The sequence below is a fragment of the Erpetoichthys calabaricus genome, chromosome 5, assembly GCF_900747795.2.
Source record: "Erpetoichthys calabaricus chromosome 5, fErpCal1.3, whole genome shotgun sequence".
NCBI lineage: Eukaryota > Metazoa > Chordata > Cladistia > Polypteriformes > Polypteridae > Erpetoichthys > Erpetoichthys calabaricus.
In genome coordinates this window covers 178,036,628-178,055,945 of record NC_041398.2, presented here as the reverse complement: position 1 = coordinate 178,055,945, position 19,318 = coordinate 178,036,628, and the positions used below count along the sequence as shown (strand labels likewise).

At 38.3% G+C, this 19,318-nt stretch overlaps 1 protein-coding gene across 1 annotated transcript in view; it reads right to left on the bottom strand.

The window, feature by feature from the left end:
* Positions 1-18,639, bottom strand: part of aasdh (aminoadipate-semialdehyde dehydrogenase) — a 40,352-nt gene extending 21,713 nt beyond the window's left edge. Inside the window, 6 exon segments of the mRNA XM_028802250.2 lie at positions 858-1,099; positions 5,703-5,834; positions 5,836-5,896; positions 7,903-8,204; positions 9,786-9,906; positions 18,174-18,639. Coding sequence (XP_028658083.2) covers positions 858-1,099; positions 5,703-5,834; positions 5,836-5,896; positions 7,903-8,204; positions 9,786-9,906; positions 18,174-18,421 — 1,106 coding nt within the window. The 5' untranslated portion in view covers positions 18,422-18,639.
* Positions 18,640-19,318: the final 679 nt, after the last annotated feature.

The window sequence follows — 19,318 nt, the reverse complement described above, 5'->3', positions numbered from 1 at the left end:
TTATTGACTGCAATCATTCCAGTATAAATAAAATGATGGAAAACACACCAACATCATAATGGAATAAAACAATTAAAATACAAAGTGGGATAAGAAAGCTGGGGGACTAATTCTGTACCTTGAAAACGTGATTTGAATATTGCTTAAATATGGCATATTGCCCACTGATTAGCATCTTAAAATTTTCAGTTTTATTGAACTTCATTAAAACTATCTATACTTGCATACTTATACTTAACTGAGAATTGTTCACAGTTGCTATAAACTAATTTGTATTGTAGAATAATTTCTGTTTGCTGCATTCACTGCCACATTCCTGCATGCTGGACAGCTTAATTGAAGTATTTTTTCCCAAGAATTCATCACATAGAAGCAATATCCAAAATTAGTATACCAACTATGGAATCATTGTGATAGATTACCTTGCAAGGCATTCTTCAGACTGAAAGCACAGAGTGTTTAAGGTACTTCTATAATGTAAATACTAATTCCTTTAAGCCAAATGGTGTATAAAGCATAAGATACATTTTGTTCAGTGCACCATTAATTTGGACTGACTACAGGTCGATGGGTGAGCTGCTGTGCCTAGGTAAATTAGGAATGTTACAAATAGCTACAATGCTAGATAATTTAAAAGTATATAGTCATCATTCAAACTCCTTGATTGTATCTAATACTTTTGTTTGCATTGAACACAAATTTAAAAAAGGTCAATTTACAAGAGACCACATGAATTTTGTAGAATTTCAATTTAAATTGAGTTATTTAATGTTGAAAAAAATATTTAAATGAACTGCTATGAAGGTAAATAATTATGAGAGGGGTAAATAAAGTCATTCAAATTACAGCTTTCTTACTTGGATGTATCGCACATATTATTTTCTGGAATCTGGAAGCATGTAGCCCAGCATGACACCTCTGTAATGCCATAGAGGTTAAAAAACTGGGTTTGGTTACCCTTTCCTCTCCAGTTTCGAACCACCACTAGAGATGGAAATGCTTCCCCACCTAAAGCTAGTACACGTAGTGATGTGTCGGCAGTCAGAATCTTTGACTGAAGGAGACTGGTCCCAAATCTTGTGATAAGAGTTGGAGTAGCCTGGAAAAAGGAGATAATAATATAAAAAAAAAAAAAGTTGCAGAAAAACTAAAGCGAGCTCACACAAATTTAACAAAGAAAATGATAATGATGGAATAAATAACATTGGGAAATATAGGCCATCTACATAAATTTTCAAAAGTTCCTAGAAATAAAGATCTACATACAGCTAGGCAATTCTTGTAAGCACCACATAGGAGGTCAAGGTTAAGGCTACAGTAGGCTGTTGGCAGAGATGAAAGAATAAATTTAACAATACTAAGTAGGCTAATTAGCAACATTTTCTGAATAAAAGGATGTTGTCAGAGGTTGAAAATGCCTTAAATATGTTGAATTTCAGTAATGAAAAACAATATTATTATTAAACAGGACTCAAAACAAACTGGAGGGATTACATTCACAGTTGACATTGAAAAACCTGGTAAACCCTAACAGCAAGGTGGAATCTGTTGCTGTTGAAAGAGAAACCTAGTTGATTCTTTATCTTGCTACATACATGATCCTTACCAGAACAAAAAAGTAACAATTGGGCATGGATGAATTGATTGCAATATTCACTAACAGTTAACAGTTTTGTTTATTTTTTATTGAGTCATCCATTCATAAAATAGCTACTGGACAATACATTGACATCAATCTGTACAAGGTGACTTCTTCAGGAAATAAGGCACCCAAAAGGGCATTCATTTTTGGCTTTTAACTATGAGCTGAACTCTGACTGGATGTGATGGACAAAATAATGCTTCTATGAGCAGGCAATGATCCTGCAACTGAATGTGACCTTGATCTAATAAGCACAGATTACGACTTTTTAAAAACTATTTGCATTATTCATTCATCTCTTCTGTATCTTTGGGGAACTAAAAGATGACAACCCTACTCTCTTTTGGGATTAAAAGTGGAGGATTTGTTCTCTCTTTGGGCAGCTGAAAGCTGACAAGCCTCTTATTTGGTGTGAGATGCTCTTCATTGTATGTGAAGCAAAAAGCTTTCCCTATGATGTTGCAGAGGGCACAGCTAAGAGTCTAACAGTAAGCTGAGTAAGGTAGTATCGTATCACAGCACACCACAGACAAAGACAAAGAGTGAACTCCAACTCAAGCTGAGTCCGCCACTTGAACCCAGAGCAACAACACTCAAACTCCACACAACATCAGCCATCATCCTGAAACACTTGATTTTTGGAAGTTAAGATAAATTAGAACTCTTGTAAACAGGTAGACAAATATATAACACAGTAGAGGCTGTCTTCTATATTGATGTATGTGTAGTTATCATATTTCTATAATCCTTGGGTATATCAATAAATTGCATTAGGTTTCTTAAAAAAAGTGTGCTTCTAACATCTGGAAACCACTCCTACAGAGATGGATAAGGACAATACAGGGGAAGCCTACCATCTTATTTACAGTCATATGAAAATGTTTGGGAACACCTCTCTGCCTGCATAATAATTTACTTTCAACAAAAAAGATAACAGTGGTATGTCTTTCATTCCCTAGGAACATCTGAGTATTGGGGTGTTTTCCAAACAAAGATTTTTAGTGAAGCAGTATTTAGTTGTATGAAATTAAATCAAATGTGAAAAACTGGATGTGCAAAAATTTGGGTACCCTTGTAATTTTGCTGATTTGAATGCATGTAACTGCTCAATACTGATTACATGCAACACCAAATTGGTTGGATTAGCTCATTAAGCCTTGAACTTCATAGACAGATGTGTACAATCATGAGAAAAGGTATTTAAGGTGGTCAATTGCAAGTTGTGCTTCCCTTTGACTCTCCTCTGATGAGTGACAGTATGGGATCCTCATAGCAACTCTCAAAAGATCTGAAAACAAAGATTGTTCAGTATCATGGTTTAGGGGAAGGCTACAAAAAACTCTCTCAGAAGTTTAAACTGTCAGTTTCAACTGTAAGGAATGGAATCAGGAAATGGAAGGCCACAGGCACAGTTGCTGTTAAACCCAGGTCTGGCAGGCCAAGAAAAATACAGGAGCGGCAAATGCGCAGGACTGTGAAAATGGTTACAGACAACCCACAGATCACCTCCAAAGACCTGCAAGAACATCTTGCTGCAGATGGTGTATCTGTACATCGTTCTACAATTCAGCACAATTTGCACAAAGAATATCTGTATGGCAGGGCGATGAGAAAGAAGCCCTTTCTGCACTCATGCCACAAACAGTGTCGCTTGTTGTATGCAAATGCTCATTTAGACAAGCCAGATTCATTTTGGAACAAAGTGCTTTGGACTGATGAGACAAAAATTGAGTTATTTGGGTCATAACAAAAAGCGCTTTGCATGGCGGAAGAAGAACACCGCATTCCAAGAAAAATACCTGTTACCTACTGTCAAATTTGGTGGAGGTTTCATCATGGTGTGGGGCTGTGTGGCTAGTTCAGGGACTGGGGCCCTTGTTAAAGTCGAGGGTCGGATGAATTCAACCCAATATCAACAAATCCTTCAGGATAATGTTCAAGCATCAGTCACAAAATTGAAGTTACGCAGGGGTTGGATATTCCAACAAGACAATGACCCAAAACACAGTTTGAAATCTACAAAGGCATTCATGCAGAGGGAGAAGTACAATGTTCTGGAATGGCCGTCACAGTCCCCCTGACTTGAATATCATCGAAAATCTATGGGATGATTTGAAGCAGGCTGTCCATGCTCAGCAGCCATCAAATTTAACTGAACTGGAGAGATTTTGTATGGAAGAATGGTCAAAAATACCTCCATCCAGAATCCAGACAGTCATCAAAGGCTATAGGAGGCGTCTAGAGGCTGTTATATTTGCAAAAGGAGGCTCAACTAAATACCGATGTAATATTTCTGTTGGGGGTGACCAAATTTATGCACCTGTCTAATTCTGTTATGATGCATATTGCATATTTTCTGTAAACTTTGTAAACTAAATTTCCAATAAACTTAATGTCACTGCTGAAATACTACTGTTTCCATAAGGCATGTCATATATTAAAAGGAAGTTGCTACTTTGAAAGCTCAGCCAATGATAAACAAAAATCCAAAGAATTAAGAGGGGTTCCCAGTCTTTTTCATATGACTGTAAATACTGGCATTGCAAAAGCAGAACTGATAATTCACTGATTGATTAGCATCAATCAATCAATCAGTTCTTCTCTTCTACATTTATTTGGTGTTCCTGGGTGGGCATGAAACAGATCTCTACCTGAATTTCCTACAATAATCTGGTATTTCTGGGTTGGCTCAAGGTAAAATGGTTCAATTTTCCTACAGCAAAATTGAGAAATCAAAAAGGTAAAAGATCTCTAAAATGTAGGAGATAACTGGACCACTTAGAGAAAACTGACTATGCACCCCTGACTCATGACATTATTGGGCCTATGCTATAAAAGATGGCCACACCCATAGAGTCTGAACGTTAAAATAATTATTAGGAAATCTTTTCTAGTTTTAATCTTGGCATTATTCTCACACTATTAGTGTACCAACTCTTAGCTCTAGTACTGACCTTTTAGATAGGATTTTCCTCAAATTACCAACACAAAACCAATTTTGGCCATTTGACTTCCAATCTCTATGATGAGATTACAGTCCTACTGGTACAACGATCCTAAAAATGGACATATTAGGTAGCTTGTTTTCCTTACCTTGTGGCCATACTTGTGACTGTGGGTGTGTGTGCTTCAACTAGTAGACTGCTTGTCCAGGATTGGTTCTTGTCTTGCATACAATGCTGACAAGACTCCCTTCTCCTGAATTAATTTTAGTGGGTTTGGAAATAAAGTGATGAATAATGGATGGCACAGCCCAATGGAAGCTGATGCAATTTATTAAAATTCATCACGTTTTCTTTGTTTACTTCCAAGTTCTGTACCAGTCCAGGATTGCTTCTTCCCTTGAACCTAACCCTACCACAATAGGGACAGATATTCAAACTATGATATGGAATAGGTGAAGTCATACTTTCCAAACCCACTTAATCCAACAATTTCAGAACCATGAGGAGTCTATTTTAGCAGCATTAGGTACAAGGGCTGGGGTGAGAGGGGCATAGTATGCATAGTGCACAGATTTATCATTCTGCATATTCTGTCATACATGCACACACACCGACATTCATACAAGGCTAATTTACTGTTGCCAATCAAGCCAGTTGGCACATCTAACATGTGGGAGACAAAAAAGCACCCTGAGAATAGTCCACACACACAGGGGGAGAATGAGGAAACATCGCAAAGACAGTATTATGTTCAGGATTCCAAGGCTGTTAGACTACTCAAATAGGCAAAAGTCAAGATGAATGTTTTTTTTTTTTTTTTTTGCAAATTTGCAGTGAACTACCCACATGGTACTAGGCCTGTGCTTTTCCAGTGGTTGGTGCTATGCTGAAGGCAAGAGCTGAGTGAAAAAGAACTCAGCTGATGTTACCAGAAAGCACTAGGCTTGCAGTGCTTACAGGCAGTCCCTGGGCAGTCAAGAACAGCAGTTCTCCTTTTAGGCCTATTAACCATTGGTGGATACCAAAGTGCAAAATGGGCAACTCAGAATAGATTGTTTTGTGATTCCTTCACAAAGCAGCTTCCAAAAACAGTTCAAATAAAACCCAGAACTTACCTGCAAGACTGTAACTTTGTGCTGGCTGAATAGAACATCTGATAGCTTATTTGGCACCATTTTAACAAATGGTGGGAGGATCAGTAAAGACGCTCCGGATGATAAAGTAATAAATAACTCAACAACAGATGGGGTCAAATGTTAAAGGAGAAGCCATGAATAAAATATCATTAGAAGAGACCTGAAAAATAGACCTGTGAATAGAAAAGATAAAAATCTTCATAAACAATAGATATAATCTGATGATCTGTGCTTCTGATATTGAAACTGCTATCATTTACATCTTTAAATCTATATTTAAATTTACATTTTTTTTGTAGTACAGTAATCCCTCCTCCATCGCGGGGGTTGCGTTTCCAGAGCCACCCGCGAAATAAGAAAATCCGCGAAGTAGAAACCATATGTTTATATGGTTATTTTTATATTGTCATGTTTGGGTCACAGATTTGCGCAGAAACACAGGAGGTTGTAGAGAGACAGGAACGTTATTCAAACACTGCAAACAAACATTTGTCTCTTTTTCAAAAGTTTAAACTGTGCTCCATGACAAGAACAGAGATGACAGTTCCGTCTCACAATTAAAAGAATGCAAACATATCTTCCTCTTCAAAGGAGTCAGGAGCAGAGACTGTCATAAAGGCAGAGGAAAATCAATAGGGCTGTTTGGCTTTTAAGTATGCGAAGCACCGCGGCACAAAGCTGTTGAAGGCGGCAGCTCACACCCCCTCCGTCAAGAGCACAGAAAGAGAGAGAGACAGAGAAAAACAAGCAAGCAAAAATCAATACGTGCCCTTCGAGCTTTTAAGTATGCGAAGCACCTGTGCAGCATGTCGTTTCAGGAAGCAGCTGCACAAAAGATAGCAACGTGAAGATAATCTTTCAGCATTTTTAGACGAGCGTCCATATTGTCTAGGTGTGCGAACAGCCCCCCTGCTCAATCCCCCTACGTCAGGATCAGAGAAAGTCAGCGCAAGAGAGACAGAGAAAAGTAAGCTGGGTAGCTTCTCAGCCATCTGCCAATAGCGTCCCTTGTATGAAATCAACTGGGCAAACCAACTGAGGAAGCATGTACCAGAAATTAAAAGACCCATTGTCCACAGAAACCCGCGAAGCAGCGAAAAATCCGCGATATATATTTAAATATGCTTACATATAAAATCCGCGATGGAGTGAAGCCGCGAAAGGCGAAGCGCAATATAGCGAGGGATTACTGTATTAGGGTTTGTACCATGTTAGCCATTATGAATGTAGTACGAATTTACATAAAATGATACCTTTTATTGGGTAACTAAAAAAAGATTACAATATGCAAGCTTTCAAGAGAACTCAGGACCCTTATTCAGGCACAATGTATTTTTTTGAAAAAGACTGCTAAACTTAATTTTCTGTATAAAAAGGTCAATTTTAGTCATGAAACCTTGCCAACATAGGCATGTTTTGTCAGACTTTGCCACTTTTATTAAAATGAATGAATCTTTATTTTATGCTATAGTTTTCACAGTCAGAAATATAACACAGCACTTAAATATGAATAACTCACATTATCTAATCTGAATATAATTATTCCTTAGCAAACATTCTGTCATCATAATGTAGTGAATCTGAAATAAATGTATTAAGAGTTAACTGATACAAGAATTATTAGACAGCACAAAGGAGACATCATCAGCACAATAGCCTCATAGAATAATTAAAATATACAGATCAGGGACAGGGCTACAGAGGCCTAAAAAAAGGGGGGTGAGGGCATTTTTCGTCAAAAATGGTTAAGAGAACACAACGCTATACAAAATATAATGCAACCCTGCTATAAGCAAGTTATGCCCCTGGTAAACTGGAGTAAGGGTCTTAAAAAGTACTCTTGCACAGAAGCCCTCAATTTGTATCTTGTAAAAGCATATAAACAGAATATCAAATATAATTAAACATGGGATTAAAGGAAATATCTGGAACTTGGGGTGATTTAGTTTATCTGTAATAGAATGCCGGGCAAAGTACATTTTCAGAGGAAAACATTATTTGGTTTAACTTGCTTCTCAAAAGTTATGCATAACAAACATATGACAAAAACACATTTAGAGTCTTGTAGTTTTGTCAATCAAGCGAGCAGGTGCATCTTTAAGAGGTGTGAGAAAAACCCAGACAGATATGGGGAGATTGAGAAGCCTACATAACATTTACACCAGAACAGCAAACTCACCTTAAATGCAATATATTTGGAATGATACAAGCATGAGGTACTTGGACAATTTTTGGCAACCCAGTGGTCCCTGAAGTGTGTAGGACATAGGCAAGACATCCTGGAGTTCTGCTGTTTAAATACCCATCTTGAAAAGAAACACCAGAAAGTATAGATTGTGGGCGTTCTGTAGCTAGTTCTCCACCAACTGAAAGAATATTAGATCCATCTCTCCAAGAAATATTCAAAAGTATTAGATTATGCTTCTCCAAAACAAACTCAGAAATGTGGCATATCCAAGAGGAAAATGAATGACGGAATTTCTGTATTAAGAAAAGAATAATGTGTCATATTTTAGTGTTTACATTTTTCTTGTGTGTTTTAGAGAGGCAGATTCTAACTTCTGAAATTTGAAATCAGTGTAACATGTGTTAGGTCAAGTGTTGTTACCCCAAAGAGGAGAACACTCCTTCCCCAAAAAAAAGACATATGCAAACAAAATTTTCAGTTCCATATGCTCACTAACCAAACCCAGATCAAGATAAAATCCCATTACAAATACATTTTGGCTTATGTTGTCAAAAACAATATTATTCTGTTGTCTTGTCTAAGTCTAGTTATTACAATAAAAAGTTGCAGTAAGCCAGGTTCTATCTTGACAACATCTGGCAAAAAGACAGAACTGACCCTAGTTTCAAATTTGTTTTTTTTTTTCTTCAAAAACACTTTATAACATGGAATGTAAAAAAATATAAAACTTCCCTCAAATCTGGGTATGACATTTGAAACAGACTAACCTCAGAGTTATGTTCTAGCAATCTGCTTCTTATTTTTGAGCTTCAAAACAAATAGTAAAAGATTTTTCCTCATTCTGCCGAAAGGGGAAATGTGCAAAAATCCAATCAACTAATTAAAAAAAATTAATTAGGGTAACAACAGGCAACAGGCTTCGGCATTAAAAATAATTACCTAAAACACTAACAGAAAGAACAAATCATATGCTACATATTAAACAAACAAAAAATTATTTTAATAGAAAATGCTATAATTCAGTTTATGTATCTGCTTTATTCAATGCCACAGGAATCAAGACATGACTGTGGAAATACATATCAATATATCTGTTTACCACAGTTTATTATATATTACTTTAACTTATGCAAAAATTAGCATAATATTTTAGGTAAATCCTCTTTTTCAGGGTTTGCAAATGTGGTAGCATTGTCCACAATGAGAAAATATAAACCTCCAATTTAAAATTAAAATTTAAAAACTGAAGCGTATATGAAGGACCTTTCTCTGTATTATTAATAGTGCAATGTTCCATGTAATAATGCTGCATATCACTGGAAACAAACCAATGCAAAATATACCAGATAACACAGACATGGTTATCTAGTGCCATTATCTGGCAATGACACTGTTGAAAAGCAATCATTTTTTAAAATCAGATGAGATTGGTCAGATGCAGAAATAAATACTTGAAAATTTATAGGCAAGGAAAGTAGCTATGAAATCAAGGAGTCGGTTGAAAATTTCTATATTGCACTAGACCAAAGAAGACTTGTACACATGTTATATTGCAACCAGACTGCAATTAGTGTTTTACTGTATGGCTACAAAGACATTCAGAAAATTTGGTTTAACCATTAGTTTACAGGACACACACACACACACATTTCATCTGCTTTCCTTCCTTTTTTTAACAGAAAAACACATATTTTCATCCTAAAAGGTATGCAACATTTTCATAAAAAAGTTAATCGGGGAATATAACTTAATTTTATATATGAGGACACATAAAATATTCACTGTCATCTTAGCCTCCAAAAAGGAGCCAAAATCCAAATAACCGATTTAGATAGATGACATCATTTTTTGCATTATTTGTAGGATCAACCTACCTCCGAGATGTCATTCTGAACAAGTATATATCTTAAACAGCACTGCTTCATGACGTGAGAAGAAAGCTGAGGAGGACTGTCTGGATCCACAGGAACATAGGCTGAAGGAACCTGGAGAATACTGCAGGAAAATGAACAATCAAGGTCAGAGTTCTATATCAAGTCATTTTTGACCATGCATCATTATTACTTGTAATATACAGCAAAGTGTGAAGGTGATGTTACACTGCCCTTCACATTCTGAAATGAAACCACACTTGGCAGGCTAAAATGTGTTGTTGACACATGGTTACACTAGGGCTGGGAAATATATTACATTTTTGATTTGATATATATTTTTTTAATTTTATTGATTTTATTGTAATCATTCCATACAAATAGATCAATTTTTACAAAAAAATTGGATTGAAAACAAATCAACCCCCACCCCTGAGAAAGACAGCATGGCCAACGGACTAAAACTTAAAATTAGTAAAAAATAAATAAATTGATGAGTCTGCGGTGGGTTGGCACCCTGCCCATAATTGGTTCCCTGCCTTGTGCCCTGTGTTGGCTGGGATTGGCTCCAGCAGACCCCCGTGACCCTGTGTTCGGATTCAGCGGGTTGGAAAATGGATGGATGGAAACTGATGAGTTTAATAGGTGGATACAGATAAATGGATAAGAAACAGAAATGGGGAGAGAATCTACTTCCTCAGTGCTTGAAGAGCTTATTCTAAAATGTTACTGATTACATCCTGCCAGGTTTTGAAAAAGTTCTGCACAGATTCTCTAAGTGAGAAATTCTCACTTTGATTTGATATTTTAAGAAGAATATCAAAATGCAAATAATATTGTGATCTTCATTCAGTATTTCAATTTTCCACTTCCTAATGTTAATGTTAAAGGAAAAGTTCAATATTTTTCAAGTCAGGAATTTCTTCATAATCATGGTACACATTATGTAGTAACTTAAAAGATTACAAACACACCTTTGCCTACTTAATTTGTGCCCTAAAAATACTTTTCTCAGTAGTCAGACATACTAACTACTAACTCACTCCAAAAGCGACATGTCCATGAAGTGTAAGCCCTTATGCATTCATTTAACACTATCTCCGCTCTGTATTTAAACTCTGCAACTGGTAATAAAAATTGAAGCATTTGTAGTTTTGTTTTGTGTGAATTACTCAATTTTCTTATCTATTACTGGTCAATTTATTTTCATTTTGAATTTGTATTTTTTATTTAGCAACTCAATGGAGCTTCCTAATAACTATAATTATAGATGTTCAGTGCACAGAGTGTTTACTTTATGCTAACTTATAAATAACGCTGCCCTGTTGATCTTTCAATCTGTTAATGTTATTGGAGGGAGTCAAATATGCAACCATATTAATCTGAAAACTTAAAATATGTACAGTGCATCCGGAAAGTATTCACAGCACATCACTTTTTCCACATTTTGTTATGTTACAGCCTTATTCCAAAATGGATTAAATTCATGTTTTTCCTCAGAATTCTACACACAACACCCCATAATGACAATGTGAAAAAAGTTTACTTGAGGTTTTTGCAAATTTATTAAAAATAAACAAACTGAGAAATCACATGTACATAAGTATTCACAGTCTTTGCCCAATACTTTGTCAATGCACCTATGGCAGCAATTACAGCCTCAAGTCTTTTTGAATATGATGCCACAAGCTTGGCACACCTATCCTTGGCCAGTTTCGCCCATTCCTCTTTGCAGCACCTCTCAAGCTCCATCAGGTTGGATGGGAAGCGTCGGTGCACAGCCATTTTAAGATCTCTCCAGAGATGTTCAATCGGATTCAAGTCTGGGCTCTGGCTGGGCCACTCAAGGACATTCACAGAGTTGTCCTGAAGCCACTCCTTTGATATCTTGGCTATGTGCTTAGGGTCATTGTCCTGCTGAAAGATGAACCGTCGTGACAGTCTGAAGTCAAGAGCGCTCTGGAGCAGGTTTTCATCCAGGATGTTTCTGTACATTGCTACAGTCATCTTTCCCTTTATCCTGACTAGTCTCCCCAGTTCCTGCCGCTGAAAAACATCCCCACAGCATGATGCTGCCACCACCATGCTTCACTATAGGGATGGTATTGGCCTGGTAATGAGCGGTGCCTGGTTTCCTCCAAACGTGACACCTGGCATTCACACCAAAGAGTTCAATCTTTGTCTCATCAGACCACAGAATTTTCTTTCTCATAGTCTGAGAGTCCTTCAGGTGCCTTTTGGCAAACTCCAGGGCGGGCTGCCATGTGCCTTTTACTATGGAGTGGCTTCCATCTGGCCACTCTACCATACAGGCCTGATTGGTGGATTACTGCAGAGATGGTTGTCCTTCTGGAAGGTTCTCCTCTCTCCACAGAGGGCCTCTGGAGCTCTGACAGAGTGACCATCGGGTTCCTGGTCACCTCCCTGACTAAGGCCCTTCTCCCCCGATCGCTCAGTTTAGATGGCAGGCCAGCTCTAGGAAGAGTCATGGTGGTTTCGAACTTCTTCCACTTACGGATGATGGAGGCCACTGTGCTCACTGGGGCCTTCAAAGCAGCAGAATTTTTTCTGTAACCTTCCCCATATTTGTGCAATCCTGTCTCGGAAGTCTACAGACAATTCCTTTGACTTCATGCTTGGTTTGTGCTCTGACATGAACTGTCAACTGTGGGACCTTACATAGACAGGTGTGTGCCTTTCCAAATCATGTCCAATCAACTGAATTTACCACAGGTGGACTCCAATTAAGCTGCAGAAACTTCTCAAGGATAATCAGGGGAAACAGGATGCACCTGAGCTCAATTTTGAGCTTCATGGCAAAGGCTGTGAATACTTATGTACATGTGCTTTCTCAATTTTTTTATTTTTAATAAATTTGCAAAAACCCCAAGTAAACTTTTTTCATGTTGTCATTAAGGGGTGTTGTGTATAGAATTCTGAGGAAAAAAAATGAATTTAATCCATTTTGGAATAAGGCTGTAACATAACAAAAAGTGGAAAAAGTGATGCGCTGTGAATACTTTCCGGATGCACTGTATGTCTCTATTATAATAAAAAAAATCCTGGGACAAGACAAGACTTTTTAGCCTGGGACGAGACGTGACTTTTTCAGAGAGATACTTTCATGTCCCGTGAGATGAGATTTTGTGCTAAGAGATTTAACCATGCCCGGGGCTGGAAATAAAAGACAAAGAGTAGATGGAAAAGTAGAACGTTGTAAAGAATTCAAAAGTGTTGGCGTGATACACATGCAGAGTAGGTTAGAGATAATGAAAGTACTAAAATTTGAAATACTCAAAAAAAATGATACTAAAGATCGCATTAGCGCAAACTAACAGAAATTATTACCTGGTGAAATAACGGAACAGCGAAAAGAGATTGAATATATTGTTTGGATTTAAACATTAAGTCGGAGACTTGTAGATCGCCTAATTCATGTTGACATCAGGGAAAAAGTAGTGTTTCTTCCCAATGAAGAGGCGTATCCACGAGAATTAACAGATTTGTTTTTTGGTGAAAGTGAAATCCACATACGCGAGCGGAAGTGATGCAAAGTGGCTGGCGCGTAGAGCAGGCCTGGGGGTTGGCGAAGCCCTTTAGTACATTATAAATCAACAACTGTTTCTGTAATAGTCCAGGTGCATGTAGAAGCTGACAGAGAGCTCAGCCTACTATGGCATAGAAACATGCCATTTGCAACTTAGAAGCTATTCCATTTGCTTGGCAGTGGAATGTCTACTATTGCTCAATGAGACAAGTGTTTTAATGTAATAAAAGTATTGAAAAGTGAACTGCATTCTATGCAATTGGGAGTACACCATATAAGCATAAATTACTTAGTATTCATTGGTTAAGACAAAGGATTTTAATTTGTATGGGCGGCACGGTGGCGCAGTGGTAGCGCTGTTGCCTCGCAGTTAGGAGACTCAGGTTTGCTTCCCGGGTCCTCCCTGCTTTGAGTTTGCATGTTCTCCCCGTGTCTGCGTGGGTTTCCTCTGGGTGCACCGGTTTCCACCCACAGTTCAAAGACATGCAGATTAGGTGGACTGGCGATTCTATATTGGCCCTAATGTGTGTGTGTGTGTGTGTGTCCTGTGGTGGGTTGGCGCCCTGCCCGGGATTGGTTCTTGCCTTGTGCCCTGTGTTGGCTGGGATTGACTCCAGCAGACCCCCCGTGACCCTGTGTTTGGATTCAGCGGGTTGGAAAATGGATGGATGGATTTTAATTTGTCAGAGTTCATAATAAAAATCAAAGTTTATTTTTAATAAATTTGCAAAAATCTCAAGTAAACTTTTTTCACATTGTCATTATGGGGTGTTGTGTGTTGAATTCTGAGGAAAAAAATGAATTTAATCCATTTTGGAATAAGGCTGTAACATAACAAAATGTGGAAAAAGTGATGTGCTGTGAATACTTTCCGGATGCACTGTATGTGAGAGGCTCTACCCATGTGCACTCTTAAGGCCTGGACACATTGCACAACTTCCCCAGTGATATTAAGTCACAGATTTCACGGACATATTCTTAGCGAGTCGGGGACAGTTATGGCATACTCCCATGACCACTCGTCGTGTAGTGTGACATACCCAGTGACTCAGACAAATTAGTCTCCAACTCGCTTTGACAAAATCTAACAGATTTGACTTACATCGCAGGGGCAGGCTCTGTGTGTGTGTGCAAAAGTTCAGAAACAAAGACCTCACAACAGAAAAACGGCTAGTCTGTGTGATGTCTATTATTGTATATACCATGAAAGAATAGAAAAGAGATTGCTGCTGAACTCTTTGTACCTGCAAAACATTGGTACATCACAGACTTTGTCAGGTAGCGCATTATTAGCTGTCAGAAAAAGATGTGAGTGCAATACTTTGGAAATTGTGCTGGAAAGTCATCACCGAGTTGTGTAAATTGTCATACCTTGCGATTTTTAGTTGTGTAATCAGACATCCTCAGGTGGCAATGTCATCAACTGCAAGTGTCACATCTGACAGCACCTCTGGCTAAAAAGTCATCTTATGTGCCAGCAGGTTCAGGACAAATTAATATTACCAATGAACCAAAAAAAGCTTTTAATAGGTGCCTGTGTATAATTAACATCCTAAGGGACATTTAAGGTATAGGGTTGTGCATGGAAAAGTAGGCCTGTGAATAGTAAGGAGTCCTACTTTGATTTGTAAATGTGAAATGAAGCCAAAGAAGTCCCAGTGCGTGGGTTTTGTTATCTTAGTTCTTTCTGCGTGTATTGTGGAGAGAAGATATGGCACATTAATTGGAAAAACATGAAGGAGCTCAAAGTTCGCAAGGCTCTTTCAAGCTGAAATGTGAGTTTGTAATTGCCCCAGCAAAATGCAAAATTCAACAATTGATGTAAATGTGGCATACTACTGATTCTGTGTGCAATGCACCAAAACCAAAAAAATCTTAATTTCTATCCTTAACCTGGAGGATGCAGCCAACATTGCGGATCTTATGAAATGAAATGAAATCAACATGGTGGCTATCACAATAAACAGGTGTATTATAAAGTCATGTCATTTTGTACTCTGCTTTTTTGTATGGCACAATGCATAAGAGTTATTTACAGATTTCCACACTTTATATATTAGCAAACTAAGTGACACTGTCAGGATACAGTTAGGTCAGAGACGAAGACAGAACAGGTAATCTTAGGATGTAATTTACGGTTCCACACTTTAGAAACTGGGCCAAACCCAAAGTGAGATTGCTGCTCAGCAGGCACTGCCGTCAAGATTAGCTTTGGCTCCCTCCCTATAAATTATGTATTTCCTTAAGGAAGTCACTTAACCATCCCATTAACTCAAAGCTCAATGTCAAATATTTGGAAGAAAACTGCACTTTTCACTTGTGCCTCAGAAGTCATTTTAAATTAAAACAGAACATTCTCAATCTCACTCAATCCAATTCAGGATTGTTGTTGCTGGGTGGGAGCTCAGCCCATCTGATCAGATCATCAAATAATGCACTCACATTAAGTAGATCTAGAGAAGAATTGCGGCATCGTAATTAGTGCCACGGAGGCCTCGCAGCTACAGAATCCTAGGTATAAATCTCAGCTCAGTGTGTTGTTTGCATGATCTCTTGGTGACTGTATAAGTTTCCTCCTAGGAGTTAAAGATATGTGTGTAAGGACAACCAGAGACTCTAATCGGGCTCTGTGCGCATTAATTTGAGAACTGAGATGGATTAGTTACTGTAGTTCCCTGTCCTGCCTTGCATCACATTTTAACAGAATAGGCTCTGGCTCTGCACGGCCTAGTATTAGAATAAAATACAGTGGAACCTCGGTTTGCGAGCATAATTTGTTCCGGAAACGTGCTCGTAGTCCAAAGCACTCGTATATCAAAGTGAATTTCCCCATAAGAAATAATGGAAACTCAGATGATTTGTTCCACAATCCAAAACTATTCATATAAAAATGATTAATACAAAATATAAAGTAAAAATACATAAAACAAATTAACCTGCACTTTACCTTTGAAAAGAATCATGGCTGGTGTGAGTGAGTTTCTAAACTCTTGTGGGATTGCACCCAACGGGACGACACGCGGAAGAGCGTCCCAAAGCAATCGCAGTCTCCCAGCGCTGTAGCAGTTCGCCGTAAAAGCGAATACGAAAAGATCGAGGACATGCTATAAGCGCCTGCCATCGATGGGTGATACAAGGAAGAAGGAACATTACAAATGTGCAGGGCCCTGTCTGACCACGCTGTTGCTGTTTCAAGCTGAATAACGCTGGTGTTGCTAAAGTACTGAGACTCAGCTTCGTGTTTTAGGGTGCAAGACGGGGACTCGCACGTCACAGCACACACACACACACATACACAAGCGAGCACACACACGTGCGCGCGCACACACAGTCACAATGCTAATGCTGTAGTAAACAGTATACGCTCGTACGGATGTTGACTATATGAGTGAGGCACGCTGACTCAGACGGAGAATAGGAGACGATTGCCCACAATCACGCAGCCAGAAAGAGAGAGAGAGAGAGAAGAACCATCAGCTCAGTTGTGATCACATGACGCTCAGCAGACAAAGCGTATACATACTACTCATACTGCAAGACCTCGCTCATTTATCAAGTCAAAATTTATTAAAAATTTTTGCTCGTCTTGCAAAACACTCGTAAACCAAGTTACTCGCAAACCGAGGTTCCACTGTAATTTGGAAACATGGATGAATTAACTCAAATCCTAATATTGCAAATTGCTTCTGGTAATTAAATTGAACTGTCAATGTGACAGGTGCCCCATGAACCTATTAAACTAAGCTAAGACTGTAACACACATTCAGGGCCAATGACACTGCATATATGAGATGCAAAGTGCATTACATGAATTGAAAGGGTAGCAACTACATAGTGTTTAGAAATTGCTCCAAAATCTTAAGACAAGTGGTTACTTATATGTTATTAGCCTTGAACTGCATCCTTCAGTCTCTTGTACTTCACCTCCTAGAAGGGAAGCAATATTGCCAGATAAAATGGTGAGGATGTGTCTTGATGAAAAGATGCAGTTAAAAAATGAAAAAGCGCAGTACTAAAAGTATTAAAAAAAATACCCCTACATCCAATTTTTACATCTTTAATTTTGCTACAGGCCTGTTTTTCAAGCTCCAGCTCTCATCGCTAGTAGGTAAGCCATCCTCAGCGAATGTTGAAGTTAAAACGCATTGAAATCCATCGAGTAACAAATTTAAGAGAAATAACCGACTGAAAAACCAAAGACTGAAACTCAGGAAGTAAAACAATGACCTGTGTTTAAAGTTAGCTGGTGGAATGTGCAACTATATTAGAACATTAAAATGTTTTCTGTGCAAAGGTATTTACCACTGATTTGTGTAAATAAGGGTTTGCAAATAATGTGAATTTCCCCTTGGGATTGATAAAGTATCTATCTAAATAATCTGTTTTGTGGTTGTATTTATTAAAGCAGTTCTGGTTAATCGGCTACAGAATGTTTTCCTAATGCAACAAGGTTTTTTTCTAAGGTGGATGGAATCCTTTTTATGAACAAAAAGAACTGAAGGGAGGCAGATTTTTATTTAAAAAAGGCTGCTTTTTCGGCAGCTGCCAGCACATGACAGGCCAAATCAAAACAATAACAATCTTGCTTCCTCTCACATATCTTCCCAGACGTTGAATGCTGAACTTTATAAACACTACTTTCTAACACATTACAACTTAACTGGGAAATGAACATTGCACGTCTACATGTAGGTATACACATATCCCCTTTCTAATATAATGAACATTTACCCCTCTAATTTAATCCTTAAGTGACAAAATAACTTTTCACTAACATCGGGGCTGAAGTTGGCCACTTATTCGCAGCTCGGTTAATAACACCCTGGGACGTCAGTATGGCTTACCCCAAAATCCAGCTTGCCAGGTGAAGTCCAGGTTGGCAGTACAATCCAATAAGAACGGCATGAATGGGGTCGCAGTGAGCCTTGAGGAAAGATGACAGATCGTCCGCGAAATGCAAGACTTCGCTGTAGGTGAGAGACGCCGCTGGCTGGCCGTCACACTTGTCGTAGCGCACTGCCTCCTTTTCCGCGTGTTTGCAGGCGGCCTCTCGCACCAAGTCTGACAGCATGGGCTCCGCTGCTGCATGCATCTCATAACCACACAGACAGCTCAAGCGCTTGGACACATGGCGAGGTCAACAGCATACAAGCAAAGGAAAATAGTTATTTACTTTCAAATGAGCACCGCGAGTCAGCGTACTTCCGAATACATGAGAGGTCCTCAAAGTTGTTAGGTTCTGTGCCAAATAAATTCAGCCTTTGTTATATATATATATTTATATAAATTTCTCAAGCCTCTCAAAATATCCTTCTTTCTCCGCGCCGCTCTACTCCGTTCATGGCCAATCAAATTGCAGAAACCGAGAAGGGTCGAGTAGTATCCACTTGCAGAGCCGCAACACCATACGTCACCGCAGTTACAGAGCCGGAAGTGACGTCTCTGTCGTTTCAGGACTGACTTCGTAAAATTATTTTTGGAAGTTTTCGGCAGCAATATCTACTTGGGTCTTTCGGCAAAGCCCGGAAAGTAACGCCGGGTCAAGGACCCGTTCAGAAATTAAGAGATAAAAATGAGAAGGAAAAACGGTACATCAAACCAAATAATACGCATCATTGTGAAGTTCATAGCGTTTCTGCCATCACGTTGTGTCATACATCAAACTAAACAATACGGATCGTTTTCGTGAAATACACTATTAACTTTTAAGTTGTGTTCGGGTCTGTGGGGTACGGAACCATTTAACATGTCGACAAAATTAAAATCATCAAGAAGATCTGTGTTAATTGAAATAGTTTTTCGTTTACATTCATGAAACAAAATATACATTATAATTACAATGTGTGCACCACGTTAGAGTTTAGTAAAACGTTAATAATAAAAGTGATTACGTTTTTTAAAATGCACTATGCATGTGTGCAATATTGTTCTAAACCAATTTAGAATGAACATTTAAGCCAATCTAATATTTTTAAACATATATGTGAAG